The sequence below is a fragment of the Macaca mulatta genome, chromosome 5 (genome assembly GCF_049350105.2).
Source record: "Macaca mulatta isolate MMU2019108-1 chromosome 5, T2T-MMU8v2.0, whole genome shotgun sequence".
Lineage (NCBI taxonomy): Eukaryota > Metazoa > Chordata > Mammalia > Primates > Cercopithecidae > Macaca > Macaca mulatta.
Genome location: NC_133410.1, coordinates 178,208,552 through 178,225,621, shown reverse-complemented (window position 1 = coordinate 178,225,621; position 17,070 = coordinate 178,208,552). Strand labels below are relative to the sequence as shown.

Here is a 17,070-nt window from a genome sequence, read left to right as displayed (position 1 = left end):
CCTGAAAGCCTAGATGCAGACTACGCAGACAGAAGACGCTCCTTTCCCGCGCCCATTAGGGGAGTGGGCGGGGCCTCAATGCGCCCGGCGCCAGGTCTCAGGGGGCGGGGAATGGGCGGGGCCTTTCCCCTAAATTGGCGCGCCCCGGCGGCGCTGAGATTCGGATTGGAGGCTTTTGAACCCGGAAGCAGTTGGGGGCGCTCGGAAGCGGCCGCGTATCGGGGAATTCTGCTGGCGCTGCAGCTGCAGAATGGTCGGCGGTGGCGGGAAGCGCAGGCCCGGCGGGGAGGGGCCGCAGGTACTGCCGGAAAGGCTGTGCGGGCTACGCGGGGCGCTTTGGGTGACAGCTAGGGCACCAGGAGGCAGCGCGTTTCATTCATCCAGTGATTATTAAGCTTGCTGTGTGTCTGGGGGCTGCGGTTTGCTGCGGGGACCCTGCCCAGGGCCGCTGTTTCGCGCCCTGCAGGGGGTTGGACAAGGAAAGTAGGGCTTCCGCGTCTTCTGCCCAGCTCCTCTTGGCGCATTTCCTGGGGAAACGGATTAAGCCAGCCGGCGGTTCATTCATTCGCCCAACCAGATTGATGGGGAACCGATTACATTCTAGACATTGTGCGGGACGCTGCGGATTCGGGGTCAACCCGCCTGCCCCTGCTCCTTGAGCCCCCGGCCTGGGGAGGAGGGGCACAAGCGAATACGCAGTCTACTGTTACTTTTTTGTTTGGGATTATAAAGCTGGTGTGTAAAAAGTGCTATGGAAACACTGAAGGAGGATTTAACAAGTCCCAGGGGGTGTTAAAGAAGACTTTTAAGACAACTCTTTGAAAAAGGGTTTTGAAGGCAGATGAATAAGATTTTGAGACAAAAAACTAGGAGATGTTTGGGCTTAGCGGAGCGTTCGGCTTGGCTAGAGCCAGGGAAATGGGAAAGAGGGACCTGATCATAAAAGCACTACTGAGAGGGGAGGACGAGAAAGTATGTGCATTCTCTCGTACTTTACTACGATTTCGGAAGTTCTGTAACCTCCACAGTAGCAATAAGGGGAATCAGGCAGGAAAGAGGTGCCGTTGTGATAACTAAAGTTTTAGAAAAATTCCTCTGGCAGTGCCATAAATCGGACAGGGTGAGACAGTCTTAGAGGGGTTAAATAACTGTTAAAGGGCTGTGCGTATAGGCATTCTTCATATTGGCTCATGCACTCTAGGAATACCAGGGCAAAGAAGAAGAGTAGCCTCCGAAGGGGACAGGTGTTCTAAATTCTAGTTGTTAGGGATATGGAGATGCTGAACTAGTGTGTGAGTTAAGGCACAGCTGAAAAAATTCTCTTTGAAGGTGCAGTGAAGAACTGCTTTGGTGGAGTGATGTGCTTAACTAGAAATACAATACCAGAAATGAAGATGAGTCTATAGAGACTATAACCATAAAGGCCAGCATTTGTGTATTATGTGCTAGGACTGCCCTGTATATTTTTACATATAATAACATTCCTTGTAACAACCCCGTGATATAGGCACTGTATGCCCTTTTTTGCAGATGAGAAAAGAAAACACAGGTTATGTAACTTGCCTAAGGTTGGAAATCAGTAGAGTCAGGAGTCTACCCAGGCAACCTAACCATTATGCAAAACTGCCTTTCAGCAAGGAGATTCAGCCTTTTCTAACATCTTCAGTTGGAGCCAGTCTTTGAAAGTCTGAACAAAGACTGTTGTAAAAACAGAAGACAGGATAGCTCAGGACTTCATATATTCCTACTGTTCTATATTTGCTGTTGGAGAAGCAACATAGTGAAGTGGTTGAGAATGTGCTGTGGAGCCAGATTTAAACCTGAGTTTAAATCCCTTCTCTTCCACTTCCTAGTTAGGGACATAGGGAAGTTAACGTCAGTTTCCTTAGCTGTAAGATGAGGTTAATAGTATCTAGTGATGAGACAGTTGAGGACTAAATGAGTTAATCCACAGAAGGTGCTTAGAACAGTGAAATAGCACAAAATAAGTTCTCAAGAAGTACGACTTACTACTTGTTTTTACTATGATCTTTACTATTTGCTGTTATTGATATTTCTGGATTCATTTTTCAACAGCCTTTTTGTTCAACGTGTTGTGTTTTTTTTTTTAATCAGACACATTATAATCCTTAGCATAATAAACTGTTACTATATTCATGATTGTCTTTGATCTTATTTATGTTAAGTAATAAACAGCTGTGAACCCATTGCTCAACCCCAAAGCTGAAACAAGACAACAGCTCTACATCTAAACGTGTTCCTCTCCTATGGGTTCAGCCTAACTTCTTCCTGTCAATTATGTTTGATGTAGCTATCCTGAATTTTGTTTTCCCTTGCCTTTTAAAAATAGGCTTATCTCCTATGAGTGTATACCTAAACAATATTTATTCTTAGTTTTTGAACTTCATAAAAAGGCTATCATGCTGCATATAATCAAAGGCTTTTTTCCTCATTAAAAATATTTACTATAGATTGGTCCATATTGTGTAGCCATGCAGTAACCATTCGGTACAGGACAGAGATTGGTTCCAGAGGCTTAGGAGAGCATACACTAATTTTTAAAGCAACAAGAAAACAAACCATCCATCTCATTAGCCAAAGAAAACAGTTAATAGTCTAGTATGCAGTAATACATTTCCATGTATCCCAAAATCTGAGCGTCCCCAAGTTCCAAAGTTGTTCCTGTGGAACCGGAGTATATGAAAAGTTGGCCCCCTCTATAAGTGGATTTTGCATCCCAAGAATACTGTATTTTTTTATTTGCATTTGGTTGGAAAAAAAAAATCGTGTATAAGTGGGTCCACAAAATTGAAACCCTTGTTGCTCAAGGGTCAACTGTAGTATTAAGTGTAATAGTCTATTGTTTGGAAGCCTTATAACTATTCTAACAATAGGTATTTCATTTGTTCTGTTTTGTTTGCTCTTGGAATCAATGCCATCATGACCATTCTTGTGTCATCTGATTACATTTTGTAGACGTTGAATGATACCTGACATAACATTAATAAACTTCAGACTACTGGAAAAATACCAGAATATAAATATGAGAATCATCTAGCTCAGAATTTCTCAACTTGAGCACTGTTGACATTTGGGGCCAGTAGTCCTGGTGGAGGATGCCTATCCTGGGCATTGTAGGATGTGGAGCATACCTGGCCTCTGCCCCACTAGCACCCTTCTTCCGACTGGTGACAACTAAATAGGTCTCCAAATGTCCCCTGGGGGGCAAAATCACCACCGGTTGAGAACCACTGCTCTAGGTAGGAAAGGAAAGAACTCAATCCAAAAAGAAAGAATCTAGGTTCATAGAAAGAAAAACAGATTGCTTCTTAGTAAACTAAACATACATAACCTCCCATTAAGCATATTGTCTTTACAGAAATTTATCAAATATCTAGTAGGCATTATAAAACCTAGCATACTTATGTAATGAACCTATACTGTGGGAGTCCTAGAGATGAGTATTGTAACTTAATCCTGGCATTTAAAGGCCTTTTCTGAAATAATTGGATTTTTGGCCTAGAGTTTAGTGCTATTCTGCTAGCTTTGTTAGGAACTGTGGATGTTTAACATTGTCACTAACTTTCCCTCTTTATTTGGAAAATCAAAAGGAGGTATCTGTTTTTAAGGCTGGGTAATGAATAGCTCCGATACAACTCTGGATGTTGCTGAAGAAACAGCCTTTTTTTTTTTTTTTTTTTTTTTAATTATACTTTAAGTTCTAGGGTACATGTGCACAATGTGCAGGTTTGTTACGTATGTATACATGTGCCATGTTGGTGTGCTGCACCTATTAACTCATCATTTACATTAGGTATATCTCCTAATGCTATCCCTCCCTCCTCCCCCCACCCCACGACAGGCCCCGGTGTATGATGTTCCCCACCCTGTGTCCAAGTGTTCTCATTGTTCAATTCCCACCTATGAGTGAGAACATGCTGTGTTTGGTTTTTTTTTTCCTTGCGATAGTTTGCTGAGAATGATGGTTTCCAGCTTCATCCATGTCCCTACAAAAGATGTGAACTCATCCTTTTTTATGGAGAAACAGCTTTTTAACTGATGAATTGCTTATATCCAGTTACTTCTGACTGTTTCTGGTGTGATCAATGAATCTGTTTAAAAGACTCACACCTTTAACCAAAAGAGGGAAAAATTCTTTATTCCTCTCTCCCTACTCTTTATTTCTTTTTTTTTTTTTTTGCCTTTTTGGTTTTTGTGGTTTCCATTATCTTACAAAAATATATTTAAGGACTTGCTGTGTGGATTCCTCTTAACCACCATATAAACTACTCTTTTTTCCTGTGCCCAAATGAATTCCCAGATTTTACTCAAATACCATTTAGAGAGTTTTGAGGAAAACACATGTATTTCATAGAGCTGGGTGAACAAGAGTGAGTGATACTGTTATGCAAGGAGAGTTACTGAAATTACTAAAGATAATTTGGAGAACTAAAGTTTGTGTGCTAATTTTCAGTGTGAAAAAACAGTTGATGAGAAGAAAAGTAAATTCTGTGAAGCTGATGTCTCCAGTGACCTTCGAAAAGAAATAGAAAATCATTATAAGCTTTCTTTACCTGAAGATTTCTATCACTTCTGGAAGTTCTGTGAAGAACTTGATCCTGAAAAGCCATCTGGTGAGTTGCTCCAGAATCATTCTTGTATTCATGGAAAAGGTAATGTAATAGGAAACGAGCTGGGTGTGGTAGCTCACACTCTGTAATCCCAGCTGAGGGAGGGGGATAGCCTGAGGCCAGGAGTTTGAGACCAACCTGGTCAACATAGTGAGACCTCTTCTTTAGAAAAAATTAAAAAAAAAAAAAAAAAAGCTATGCATGGTTGCATGTGCCTATAGTCTCAGCTACTTGGGAGACTGAGATGGAAGGATCCCTCCTTAAGCCCAGTAGTTCGAGGTTGCAGTGAGCTCTGATCACTCCAGCCTCAGTGACAGAGCAAGACTCCGTCTCTAAAACATACAATAATTGCCCAGGCATGGTGGCTTATGCCTGTAACCCCAGCACTTTGGGAGGCCGAAGCAGGGAGATCACTTGAGGTCAGGAATTTGAGAGCATCCTGGGCAACACAGTGAAACCCTGTCTCTACTGAAAATACAAAACTTAGGTGGACATGGTGGCGCACACCTGTAGTCCCAGCTACTTGGGAGGGTGAGGCATGATCACTGCTTGAACCTGGGAGGCAGAGGCTTCAATGAGCCAAGATTGCGCCACTGCACTCCAACCTGGGTGACAGAGCGCAAGACCTTGTCTCAAAAAAAAAAAAAAAACCTAACCAAGGATATAAACTGTTCATAGAAAAGGAATATTTTCCAAGATATTTCTGGTAAGAGAAAATATAGAAAGAAATATAGATTAATGCTGTAGTAATGCCACTGTCACCTGTTTTTTTGGCAAAGGTAAATAATTTCATTACATTCTGGGGGAATGTGAAGGAAAGCAAGCTCTTTCATATGTTGCAGGAGTTATAACAGTTCTGCTTCCAAGCACTTCTCTTATGGATTACATAAACTAAGAATTTTGTGTGAGGATGTTTACTTACACAAAAAATGGGAAATGGCTTAAATGCCTACCAATACCACATCTCTTCAGTAGATCATTCATTGCTTTTAAGCATGAAGCAGATTTTTAGGAAACAATAAACTATCATGCATGAAATAAGTGAAAAAGAAGAGTGTATAGAATATGCTACCATTAGTATATTTTTTAAAACGGGAGGGTGGGGAGAGGGAGTACACACATATCCCTGTGTACTTTTCTGTGTGCTTATTTTGTCTCTGAAGGGATAAAGAAACTGTTAATGGGCTGTGATCATTACTTCGCACAATACTATTTAAATTTTTTAACTAGTAAGCACTGTCATACACCATTGATGGAAATGTATATTGATACATATGCTGAATTTTGCCAGTAGATCAAAACAGAACTGTGTAGTTGTTTCTTTAAAAATAGTCATACCTGTATACAAACATTTATTAGCAAAGATGTTCACTGAAACATTTTAGAACAAAAAGAAGAAAGAGAATAGATGGTTACCTCTTTATAATGCAGTATCATGCCCTATTAAAAAATCACGTAAAATAACATTGAATAGCATGGAAAAATATTCAGAAAATTTAAATGGGACAGGATGGAGGACAAAAGCAGATTACAAAACAACCCTCAGTTTGTTCCAGATTTGTATCTGTTCATGGGGGTGGCGAGTGTGGAAATTTGTTACTGTATAATAGACTATTAACTGTTATCTTTGGCTAATGAGATGGACGGTTTTAGTTTTCTTAATGCTTTAAAAATTAGTGTATGCTCTCCTAAGCTCTAGTTCAGCTGAACTATTTTTCCTGTCAAATTATCTCCATGCTTCTATTCATGTTATTACCTCTCCCAGGAATTTTTTTGCTTTCTTCATCCTTGCCTCCTTATAAAACTGGGTCCTCCCTGGAGTGCTCCCCTCCGTCTTAGAAGCAAGGACCCATTTGAGGTTATGCATTGTACATTTGCACAGACTTCATGTTTTTGTGGTTTGTGAACACTCCCTGTCTGTGATCTGTGAATAGAGAAGGAAGACGGAGTCATCCAGGGTTAGGGTTGGCCAAATAGATCGTCAAAGAGTCAGGGGAATCTGGTGTGATTACCTAAGGTAGAGGAAAGGGGATAGAAATGTTTTTTTACTTATTTATTTATTTATTTATTTTTTGAGACAGAGTCTCACCCTGTCACCCAGGCTGGAGTGCAGTGGCGCTATCTCATTTCACTGCAACCTCCACCTCCAGGGTTCAAGTGATTCTTGTACCTCAGCCTCCCCAGTAGCTGGGATTACAGGCGTGAGCCACCACACCCGGCTAATTTTTGTATTTTTAGTAGAGATGGGTTTTGCCATGTTGGCCAGGCTTGTCTCGAACTCCTGACCTCAGGTGATCAGCCCACCTCAGCCTTCCAAAGTGCTGGGATTACAGGTGTGAGCCACCGCACCTGGTCTGTTGTTTACTCCTCTTAATCCACACATCTTTGCTATCTTTCTCTCCCTTAACCTGTGTGTGCTACAAGTATTTGAGGCTAACTGCAGTGTGGTAATGGGCCTGTAGAAATGCTAACCAGTCTTGCTTTGGCTAAAATAAGAAACAACAGCAGTGTTTAAAATGTTAGGCTAATTCAGTGATAAATTTAAGAGGAAATCCTAAACGTAAATGCCACTTTTCCTGTTACTCTGACTTCTTTTCTATTGAATGTTTATAACTGACATCTTCACACATAGCTCAAGATTTTCTTTTACTTTAGAAACTTTTAAAGACAATTGCTTAGAAATAGTTTACTAACTAAAAGCATTATTTCCTATCTGTCTCCAGAAAGTATTGTCTAAATTTATTTTCTTTATAGATTCACTTTCTGCAAGCCTTGGACTTCAATTAGTTGGTCCTTATGATATCCTTGCTGGAAAACATAAAACGAAGAAAAAATCAACAGGCCTGAATTTTAACCTTCATTGGAGGTTTTACTATGATCCTCCTGAGTTCCAGACCATTATTATTGGAGATAATAAAACTCAGTACCACATGGGGTATTTCAGGTAAAGGATCTTTTCTTCACCTCTAAAATACAGCTGCTGTCCTGCTAATGAGGATAAATAGTTATTCACTAGCCTCACCTATTGCAGAATCTGGCCAGCAGCCCGCAATGCAACGGATCTCTGTCTTTGTTACCAGGAGGATCGGCAGGTCAAGAAATAATAGACACACACAAGATAGTGAAAGCTGGGTCCAGGAGGTCACTGCCTTCTGGTCCCGCGGTGCCACCAGTACACTGGAAATACCAGCATTTATTATTAAGTTTAGTGAGGGCAGGGTAGGTTAGTGAGGAATTTAGGGTTGTTTGATTATGAGGTGAGATGGTCACATGGGGATGAAGTAATTCTTTAACATAACATCTGTATGCAGAAGTACAGTGTACAGAGATAAGAATTTACAGTATAGTGTGTGCATCAGTAATTTCTAACAGAGCCTTAAAACAGAACCACGGTCTTTCCATCACCTATGATTAGCAAGATACTAATCAGCAGTAACAGTTGCAGCAAAAGCTGGTTACAAACAATCCATAGAAACAGGACGTGAAGCTAGACAACCGGTTAGACCAGAAATTCTCAGAAGGGAGTATGTCTTAACCCTAAAGAGGCCTAGAAGAGCCGTGGCAAGATGAGGGCGTTCATAGCCCTATCTTATCCATATGGACAGGCGCCCCCCACCCATGCATCTGTTATAGGCTCTCCACAAGGGTCGCATTCCATTCCCAGAGCTATGAACATCTGCTTTTCCGGGATAGGAATCTTGGTGATGTGAAACCTCCCTGACTGCATGTCCGTTCATAGGCTCTCTGCAGGGGGAAGCACATCACACGCTGTTGGCTCATTCTGGCAGTCCAACCTGGCATTGTCTTTACACCATCCTGCATGCAATTTTGTATTTGCAATAATAGGAGCATTTCATCTTTTATTCCGTAGCAATAGTTTCAGGTGGTCTCCCTACATCTCCCCCTTTTCTCTGATTTAAATGAACCGTAGCAATCATAGCTTGCTGCTGATCACAATTGGATTGAAGAATATTTTTTCCAACTTTACACATGAACAATAAACTAATAGCACAAATTATACACAGAACAAAATTAACGATAGTGAATCCTCCCAAAGATTTTGCCTATTGAATGGGGTTGAGATTAGATAACCCCTTACAGATACAGTCTAAAACTTCAGCACCAGGTAAAGCAGTTAAGTGTGCTTGAGAGGCCTCAAAAATCTGTTCTTTGAGCTTGCTTATGTCTAAACTTAAATTATCTTCACTTCCTTGTAAATGACGTTTTACTGATTCCCAATTGTGAACAGATTCATTATATTGGAACAGAGTTATACAAAAATCAGAAGTATTCCAATCACATTGCATTTGTAATCTATGTTCTAGACTCATAATTTTATCTCCCATCCATATAACAGTTTGTTAATCGATCATTAATTCGATTGACCAATTTTTGATCAATACTTGACTGAGAATTCCACATCCGAGTAGAATTTTTTGCCATTTATCCACAAAATGAACAGCGTGAATAGATTGATGTAATGCAACTCCAGCAGTAGCAGCAGTTGCAGTAACAGCAATCAAGCCCATTATTACTACAGTTAATGTAAAAATAAATCATTTACTCCTTTTAAGAATTTTCTGTAGAATATTATTAATGACCTGGATAGAAGGGGAAGATTCCCAAGGCCTATGTAAGGCTACGGGGAGCCAAATACCTTTGCTGGCTCTGACTATTAAAATACTATGATATTGATTAAAGGATGAGTCAATACAAGTATACAAGTAACAATTAACACAGGTAATTATGTTGGTGTTTGAATTAATATGCATCTTTCCTACTAATAGCATATATGGTGTTTTAACACAACTTTTAAGTGGTATAGTTTTGTTGGATTCCATATAGATAGTATATATATTTTGGGATGGTATTCTTTTTTGTGAATGTGGGGTGGGGGGAATAGGTTGTACGAGAGGTGGTGGGGGCACATTAGCAATGGGGGGGTATAAGTCCTCATAGTCTTTACTATCCCGTCTTTGAATTGACCTTTTGACGATTGCCATAGTGATATTTTTGGCTGTGTGAAAATAGTAGTGTAAATCAATCTGTTATCTTAGTTTTCGAGGTGACAAGGTGGATTTACTTATAACACTTTCTCCAGCCCAAACTCTCATACCAGTCATAGCTATGGTTAATCTCCATAATTCTGAATGTTCAAGTCCTAAGTGGGGAACAATGAGCCTTGGCTTTGCAGTGGCAACCCCTGCCCCTTTCCACTTAAAAGGAAAAAAGGAGTTAAATATACGACATAATAGGGGAGGGTTGTCACTACTTTTTTGGTAAGTAATATCATAGAGAAAATGTTGACAATCTCTGTGACCTTAACGGCAATCATTAGTAATATGACCTTCAGGAGCCCAATCAACAATGGTGTAGTGAGAAGAATTAAATAACACAGTTCCTTCTGGACTAACACAATCCTTCCGTATTAATTTGTCAGTATTTGAAGACAAGTTCAGGGGACACGCAGTTCCTAAAGGCTTATATTGGGATGTGTGAATATAATCAGTGATTCCTATTTTGATCTGTTTTAGAGGTTTTAATGAGAACCCTGATACCAAGTGTCCTACAGGAGGGACAGAGTGACTAGATGGTAGTGTGACTGCCCAAGTTTGAATATCTAATGAGAGACATCCATTAGTGGGTCCGAGGCACAAAGGTGGATACCTACAACCTAAAGTGATATTGGAAGGGGTTCCTTCTGAAGGTTGGGCAGGACGACGATCATCTACAGAACCAGGCATCCAAACACTATCATTAACATAGACCTTGATAGGAGCATCCATCCATGTCATGGCTCAAATAAGAGGAGGAAAAGGAATATAGGCCCAATATGTATAGTTTTTAACAGTCTGTGGAGTGACAGAGGGTAGGATTAGTGTCATCAGGAGGAGGCAGAGGTTGAGGCAGACCTGGATTGCTGCAGACAAGTTGTTTAGGATGACGGACTGGATTGTCTGTCGTAAACGAGTTAGCGTGGTCATTTTCTTCTTTTTGACCATTGGATGTGTTAGTTGTTTCCTGCTGTAGCATTTTTTCAGCAAATTTCTCTGTCTTGTTGTTGCATGCATCTTCAGGACACAATTTCAGGTGTCTAACAGGAATCCAAACAGGAGATTGATGTTCACCTGGGGAAACACAAGCATAGCCTCTTCCCCACGTTAAAATAGAATCTTTTGACCGTATATTAGATTGAACATCTTTCCACCATACTTCCCCTCCATGGTTTACCGTGGGACAGTTACCAGAGAAATGTTTTTCAGCAGCAGTAACAGAACTAGATTTAGGAATATTAAGAAAAATTAACGTGAACAATTCCAAGTTTAGTTGTATGTGAGCGGTAGACAACTCCTTATCCCCCTCTTTTTGTTTAAGTAATTGTAATTTTAAAGTTCTGTTCTTTCTACAAGAGCTTGGCCTTGTGGGTTATAAGGGATACCAGTAATACGTTTAATATGCCACTGATCAAGAAAATTTTTTAAAGCTTTACTGCAATAGGCTGGACCATTGTCTGTTTTGAGCTCACTAGGAATTCCCATAACTGCAAAACATGAAAACATGTTTTTTAACGTGAGAAGTGGCTTCTCCGGTTTGACAGGTAGCCCAGATGAAATTGGAAAAGGTGTCAACTGTGACATGCATATAAGCTAATTTTCCAAAATAAGGAACATGAGTAACATCCATTTGCCAGATAGCATTAGGAGAAGGCCTCGGGGATTAACTCTGGGAGATTGTGTGGGTAAGACAAGAAACTGACATTGAGAACAGTGTTGTACAATTTGTTTAGCTTGTTTCCAAATGAGAGAATATTTATGTTTAAGACCTGAGGCATTAGTATGAGTTGATGAAATTGTTCTGCATCTGAATGGCTAGAGAAACTAGAGTATCAACTTTATGATTACCACTAGATAAAGGTCCAGGCAAATTAGTATGAGATCGAAAGTGAGTGATGAAAAAAGAGTGGTTTCAGTTTCTGACAGTTTTTTGTAACACAGGGAACAAGGAAAATAGATTAGTGTCAGTAATATTTTTGATGGTAGCTGTTTCTATTGCCTTAGTGGCATGGACTACATAAGCTGAGTCAGAGACAATATTAAGAGGCTGATCAAAATCCTGTAATGCAGAGATAACAGCAAACAACTTGGCTTTTTGAGCAGAAGTATATGGAGTAGAAATGACTTTATCTTTTGGTCCTGCATACCCTGCCTCTCCATTACTGGATCCGTCGGTAAAAATGGTAACGGCTGCCTCTAGTGGTGATGAACGAGTAAGTTTTGGTAGAATCCAGGAAGTATTTCGTAGAAATTGAAAGAATTTTGACTTAGGCAAATGATTATCAGTAGTGCCAATGAAGTCAGCCAGATTAGTCGGCCAGCACAAAAATGTGGAAAAGGCATGTTAAACTTCATTTTTTGACAAAGGGACCACAATAATATTTGGATCAAAGCCGTTGATACATTGATGTCCTAATCCAATCAAAGTGGCCATTTGATCAAGATATATTGAAAGAGGTTTAGAGGCTGAATTAGGAAGAAATACCCATTCAACTAGAGAATCATTTTATACTATAAGTCCCGTAGGAGAGTGGATGGAAGGAAAAACTAAAAATTGTAAAGGCAAATTTGGGTAGATACAAGAGACTTGTGCCTCTCTCACTCTTTGTTCTACAAAGACAACTCTTGTTTTGGTGGTTTAGATAGAGGGCAAGGGCTGTTTAAATCTGTATCTCCTGATAGAGTGGCAAATAGATGAGATAATGCATAAGTAGGGATGCCTAGGGTTGGTCTGAGATAATTGATGTCACCTAGTAATTTTTGAAAATCATTTAAGGTGTTTAAATTGTCAGTACGAAGTTGGACTGTTGGGGGCTTAATGGAGTGAGCTTCTCACTGCATTCCTAAGTACAGAAAAGGAGTGGCTTGTTGAATTTTATCAGGAGCAATGTGGAGTCTTGCATTAGCAACAGCTAATTTTAAAGAAGTAAAACATTGAATTAATTCATCTTTAGTGGGAGCAGCAATCAGTATATCATCCATATAATGAAGAATGTTATTATTTTTAAAAGTCTGTCGGATAGGTTGTAACACAGTACCAAGAAACAACTGACAAATAGCAGGACTGTTAAAAATTCCTTGAGGTAAAACTTTCCATTGATATCTAGCTGCGGGAGCTGAATTGTTAACGAAAGGTATAGTGAAAGCAAATTTTTTATGGTCTGACTTGTCTAAAGGAATACGAAAAAAGCAGTCTTTAAGATCAATGATAATTAAAGGCCATTCCCTAGGAATCATGGAGTGGGAGGGCATACCGGGTTGTAACGCCCCCCATAGGTTTAATAACTGCATTAACGGCTCTCACGTCTGTTACCATCCTCCATTTTCCTGACGTTTTTTGTGCAACAAACAGGCGAGTTCCATGGAGACAAGGAGGGTTCCATAGTGTTTGCTTGTAGTAAGTTATTAACAATTTCAATTAACGCCTCCAACTTGTGTTTGGAAAACATCCACTGCTCTACCCAGAGAAGTGACTCATACATCCATTGTGCAGGGGCAGAGGAAGAGAAGGAGAGTGAGGGTGCCAAGCCTCTGAAAGAAGGGGTCCCAGAGCGTCGAAAGAAACAGTAGGCTTAGAAGAGGGAAGAGGTTCAAAAGGACGAGAAGAATGAGAAACAGGCCATTCAGATGAATGCCATACATCCTCCTCTGGCAGAGGGGGCAACGGCTTAGTAGAAGAAGAGTTGACATATACAAGTTTCAAGATAGGAGGCAGAGGGAGGGGATCATCTCCAGGTTCCTCCTCTTGGGGAGAAAACAAGGAGAGATCGAATTCTTCCTCATCATCAGAAGGAGGGCTAGTAGCGGGGTCAGCTACCCGAGGTAAAGAGAGCGGCTCACCATCCGCATTAACTTGTGGCAGTTGAAGAGGATCACCAAACTGAAAAGGAAGTAAAGCAACACAAATAAGAGCCCAGTCAGTCCAAACAGAAATAGGAAGTAAAACACCATCTCTCATGAGTTGGCAGAGCGTGGTGCCAACTCTATCCCAGTCTGATAGGTCCATAGAACCTTTGTCAGGGAACCAAGGACAGTGTCTTACAATTGTCTGAAATAAGAGAATAAGGTTATTGGAATCAGCCTTGATTCTATCCTGTTTAAGAAGTTTAATAAAAGACAGATAAGCCTGGTGTTTAGACTGTGATTGTCCCATAATAACCCTGGAATAATACCAGTCAATAAACCCAAAAAGGGGAGAGTCGGAAAAAGCGTACCTGGAGACTTTACCGTTGAGACTGAAGACTAGTCGTCATGAACCCGTACTCGGAGTGCACTGAGCTGAGGAACAAAGAAGGCCACGTTGGGCACCAGATATTGCGGGATCTGGCCAGCAGCCAGCAATGCAGCGGGGCTCTCTCTTTGTTCCCAGGTGGATCAGCAGGTCGAGAAATAATAGACACACACAAGATAGTGAAAGCTGGGTCCAGGGGGGTCACCGCCTTCTGGTCCCGTGTGCCGCCAATAAACTGGAAATACCAGTGTTTATTAAGTTTAGTGAGGGTGGGGTAGGTTAGTGAGGGATTTAGAGTCGTTTGATTATGAGGTGAGATGGTCACATGGGGATGAAGTAATTCTTTAACATAACATCTGTATGCAGAAGTACAGTATATAGAGATAAGAATTTACAGTATAGTGTGTGCATCAGTAATTTCTAACAGAGCCTTAAAACAGAACCACGGTCTTTCCATCACCTATGATTAGCAAGATACTGATCAGCAGTAACAGTTGCAGCAAAAGCTGGTTACAAACAATCCATAGAAACAGGACGTGAAGCTAGACAACCGGTTAGACCAGAAATTCTCAGAAGGGAGTATGTCTTAACCCTAAAGAGGCCTAGAAGAGCCGTGGCAAGATGAGGGCGTTTATAGCCCTATCTTATCCATATGGACAGGCGCCCCCCCCCATGCATCTGTTATAGGCTCTCCACAAGGGTCGCATTCCATTCCCAGAGCTATGAACATCTGCTTTTCCGGGATAGGAATCTTGGTGATGTGAAACCTCCCTGACTGCATGTCCGTTCATAGGCTCTCTGCAGGGGGAAGCACATCACACGCTGTTGGCTCATTCTGGCAGACCAACCTGGCATTGTCTTTATACCATCCTGCATGCAATTTTGTATTTGCAATAATAGGAGCATTTCATCTTTTATTCCGTAGCAATAGTTTCAGGGAGTCATCCAAGGTGAATGGCATATTTTCCCCTGTTGATGGATAGATGAGTCATCTATTGTTCTTGCTGTTACCATTTTAACCTTCCCTAGGATGGGTAAACTCTTTAGGTTTAATCTCACTGATTTTTCCTTTCCTTGTAAACCTTTTTTTCCCTTTTGGGTTCAGAAGAGCGCTTTTGGCCCAAGAAAGATAATTTAGAGCAGCTGTGCTTAATAAGCCGTGTGCTGCCAGGTGCCAGAGTGGCAGATGGTAGTTAAGAGTGGTCTCTGGAGTCACACTGGTCCTCTTGTTTATTATCTGTGTGACCCTGTATCATTAGTGACTGTGACTTTCTGTGACTCGGTTTCCTGTCTTGTAACAATAGGGATAACTATACATACCTGATGGGAATATTATGAGAATTAAATGAATGCATGCAAAATACTTAGAAGTTTAAGAAATAGAGAAACTCCAGGAGGAAAATTTGTCCATTTGTACCAGTAGAGATGCTGTTCTTTAAAGTGAAGATTAAATGTAAGGTAATAGAAGGAACATTCCCAGGGAGAAGTGTTGTAGTACAGTAGAATGCACATGGGGCTACGAATTGAATTATACTGTAGCCAGCGTCCTAACTTACTAGGACCTTGGCTGAGTGATTTAACCTCTCAGTATTTGTTTCCTCAATTTTAAAATAAAAGGATTTGGTTATATACATGAATAAGATCCTTTCATCGGTAATGTTTTACAATCCTTTTTCTTGTTTTTCCCTTTTTTTTTTTTTTTTTTTTTGTATTTGAGTATAAAAGCAACTAGGTCCTAAGAATCTTAGTTTTAGGTTCCGTTATATAAGATTTATCATAGATATTCCTAAGAAACTTGGAGCTTAAAAGTTTTGTTTCATTTTTTAAAAAATGCCCTTATGAAAAAAAAAGGCCTCAACCTAGATCCTTGGGAGGGACCTGGCTTTCCTTTTTAAAAGATATTTTACTGAAGAGCTAAAAAATGACTAGTGTGGGGTTAGCAGATCAAATAATTTGAAGTAGACCATGCTGTATTCCTAGCACTACAATGTAATCATCCTATTTGTGACAGAGAAAGGGAAAAAAGTATAGTAATAGGATGATGTACCTATAATTTGAATAATTTTGAGCTATTGAAATGTCTTTGTAATTTTCGCAGCTATTGTCCATTGTTTGAGGTGGTTACGTACTAAACTGAAAACATTCCATATCTACTACATATACACCAGCAACAGTATAAATGTAAGCCTAACTTTGCAATATTTATAATACTGTAGTGATGGAATTTTTTAACATGTAGTATGTAAATGTGCAGATTTTATACGTGTTGACAAAATAATTTTTCAGCTTGCAAAATGGGACGCAATATTACATTTTTCACTTAAGCAATTTTTTACATCTCCGTTGTTGCTTTCTGAAATGAATGTGAATGCCATCTTTTATGACTGCAACTTGCCTTTTCCATTACAGACATTTTTGTTTGATGTAATCAATAAACTTTGGTATGATTAAAAAAAAAAGGCCTCAAAAAAGGAAAAAAAAAAAAAGGCGTAAATTGTTGTCTGTAGACCTGAAATCCCACTTGCCTGATAATATAAATTAAGGGCAGCTAAATTTTTAATGTCTTTTGCTTACACAGGGATTCTCCTGATGAACTTCCTGTATATGTTGGTATAAATGAAGCAAAGAAAAATTGTATAATTGTTCCAAATGGAGATAATGTATTTGCTGCAGTCAAGTAAGAATATTTTATTTCAATTTCTCTTATATTTGTTTACCACGTTTATACTATATGAGCTCATTACAAAGGGGGTTTGAGGGGCAGGGCGCAGTGGCTCACACCTGTAATTCCAGCACTTTGGGAGGCTGAGGTGGGCAGATCGCTTAGATCAGGGGTTCAAGACCAGCCTGGACAACATGGGGAAACCCCATCGCTACTAAAAATACAAAAATTAGCTGGGGGCATGGTGGCACACACCTGTAATCCCAGCTACTCAGGAGGCTGAGGCAGGAGGATCTCTTGAACACGGGAGGCAGAGGTTGCAGTGAGCCGAGATTGCGCCACTATATTCCAACCTGAGTGACAGAGTGAGACTCTGTCTCCATAAAAAACAAAGCAGATTTGAGGCAAGCCCATAATTGTAGATTTCTAGAGATAATTTCCATGACTTTTGCAGGTAGTCTTATCTATATTGTTATTTTGTCACTCTTCACC

The 17,070-nt window shown here is 40.2% G+C and overlaps 1 protein-coding gene across 2 annotated transcripts in view; it reads left to right on the top strand.

Annotated features, from left to right (window-relative positions):
- Nucleotides 1-210: 210 nt before the first annotated feature.
- The window catches only part of HPF1 (histone PARylation factor 1), a 29,404-nt gene continuing 12,544 nt past the window's right edge, over nt 211-17,070 (top strand). Inside the window, 4 exon segments of one of the 2 annotated variants that reach the window (NM_001260760.2) lie at nt 211-298; nt 4,475-4,634; nt 7,386-7,575; nt 16,495-16,593. In NM_001260760.2, coding sequence (NP_001247689.1) covers nt 251-298; nt 4,475-4,634; nt 7,386-7,575; nt 16,495-16,593 — 497 coding nt within the window. In that variant the 5' untranslated portion in view covers nt 211-250. 2 annotated transcript variants of the gene reach the window in all.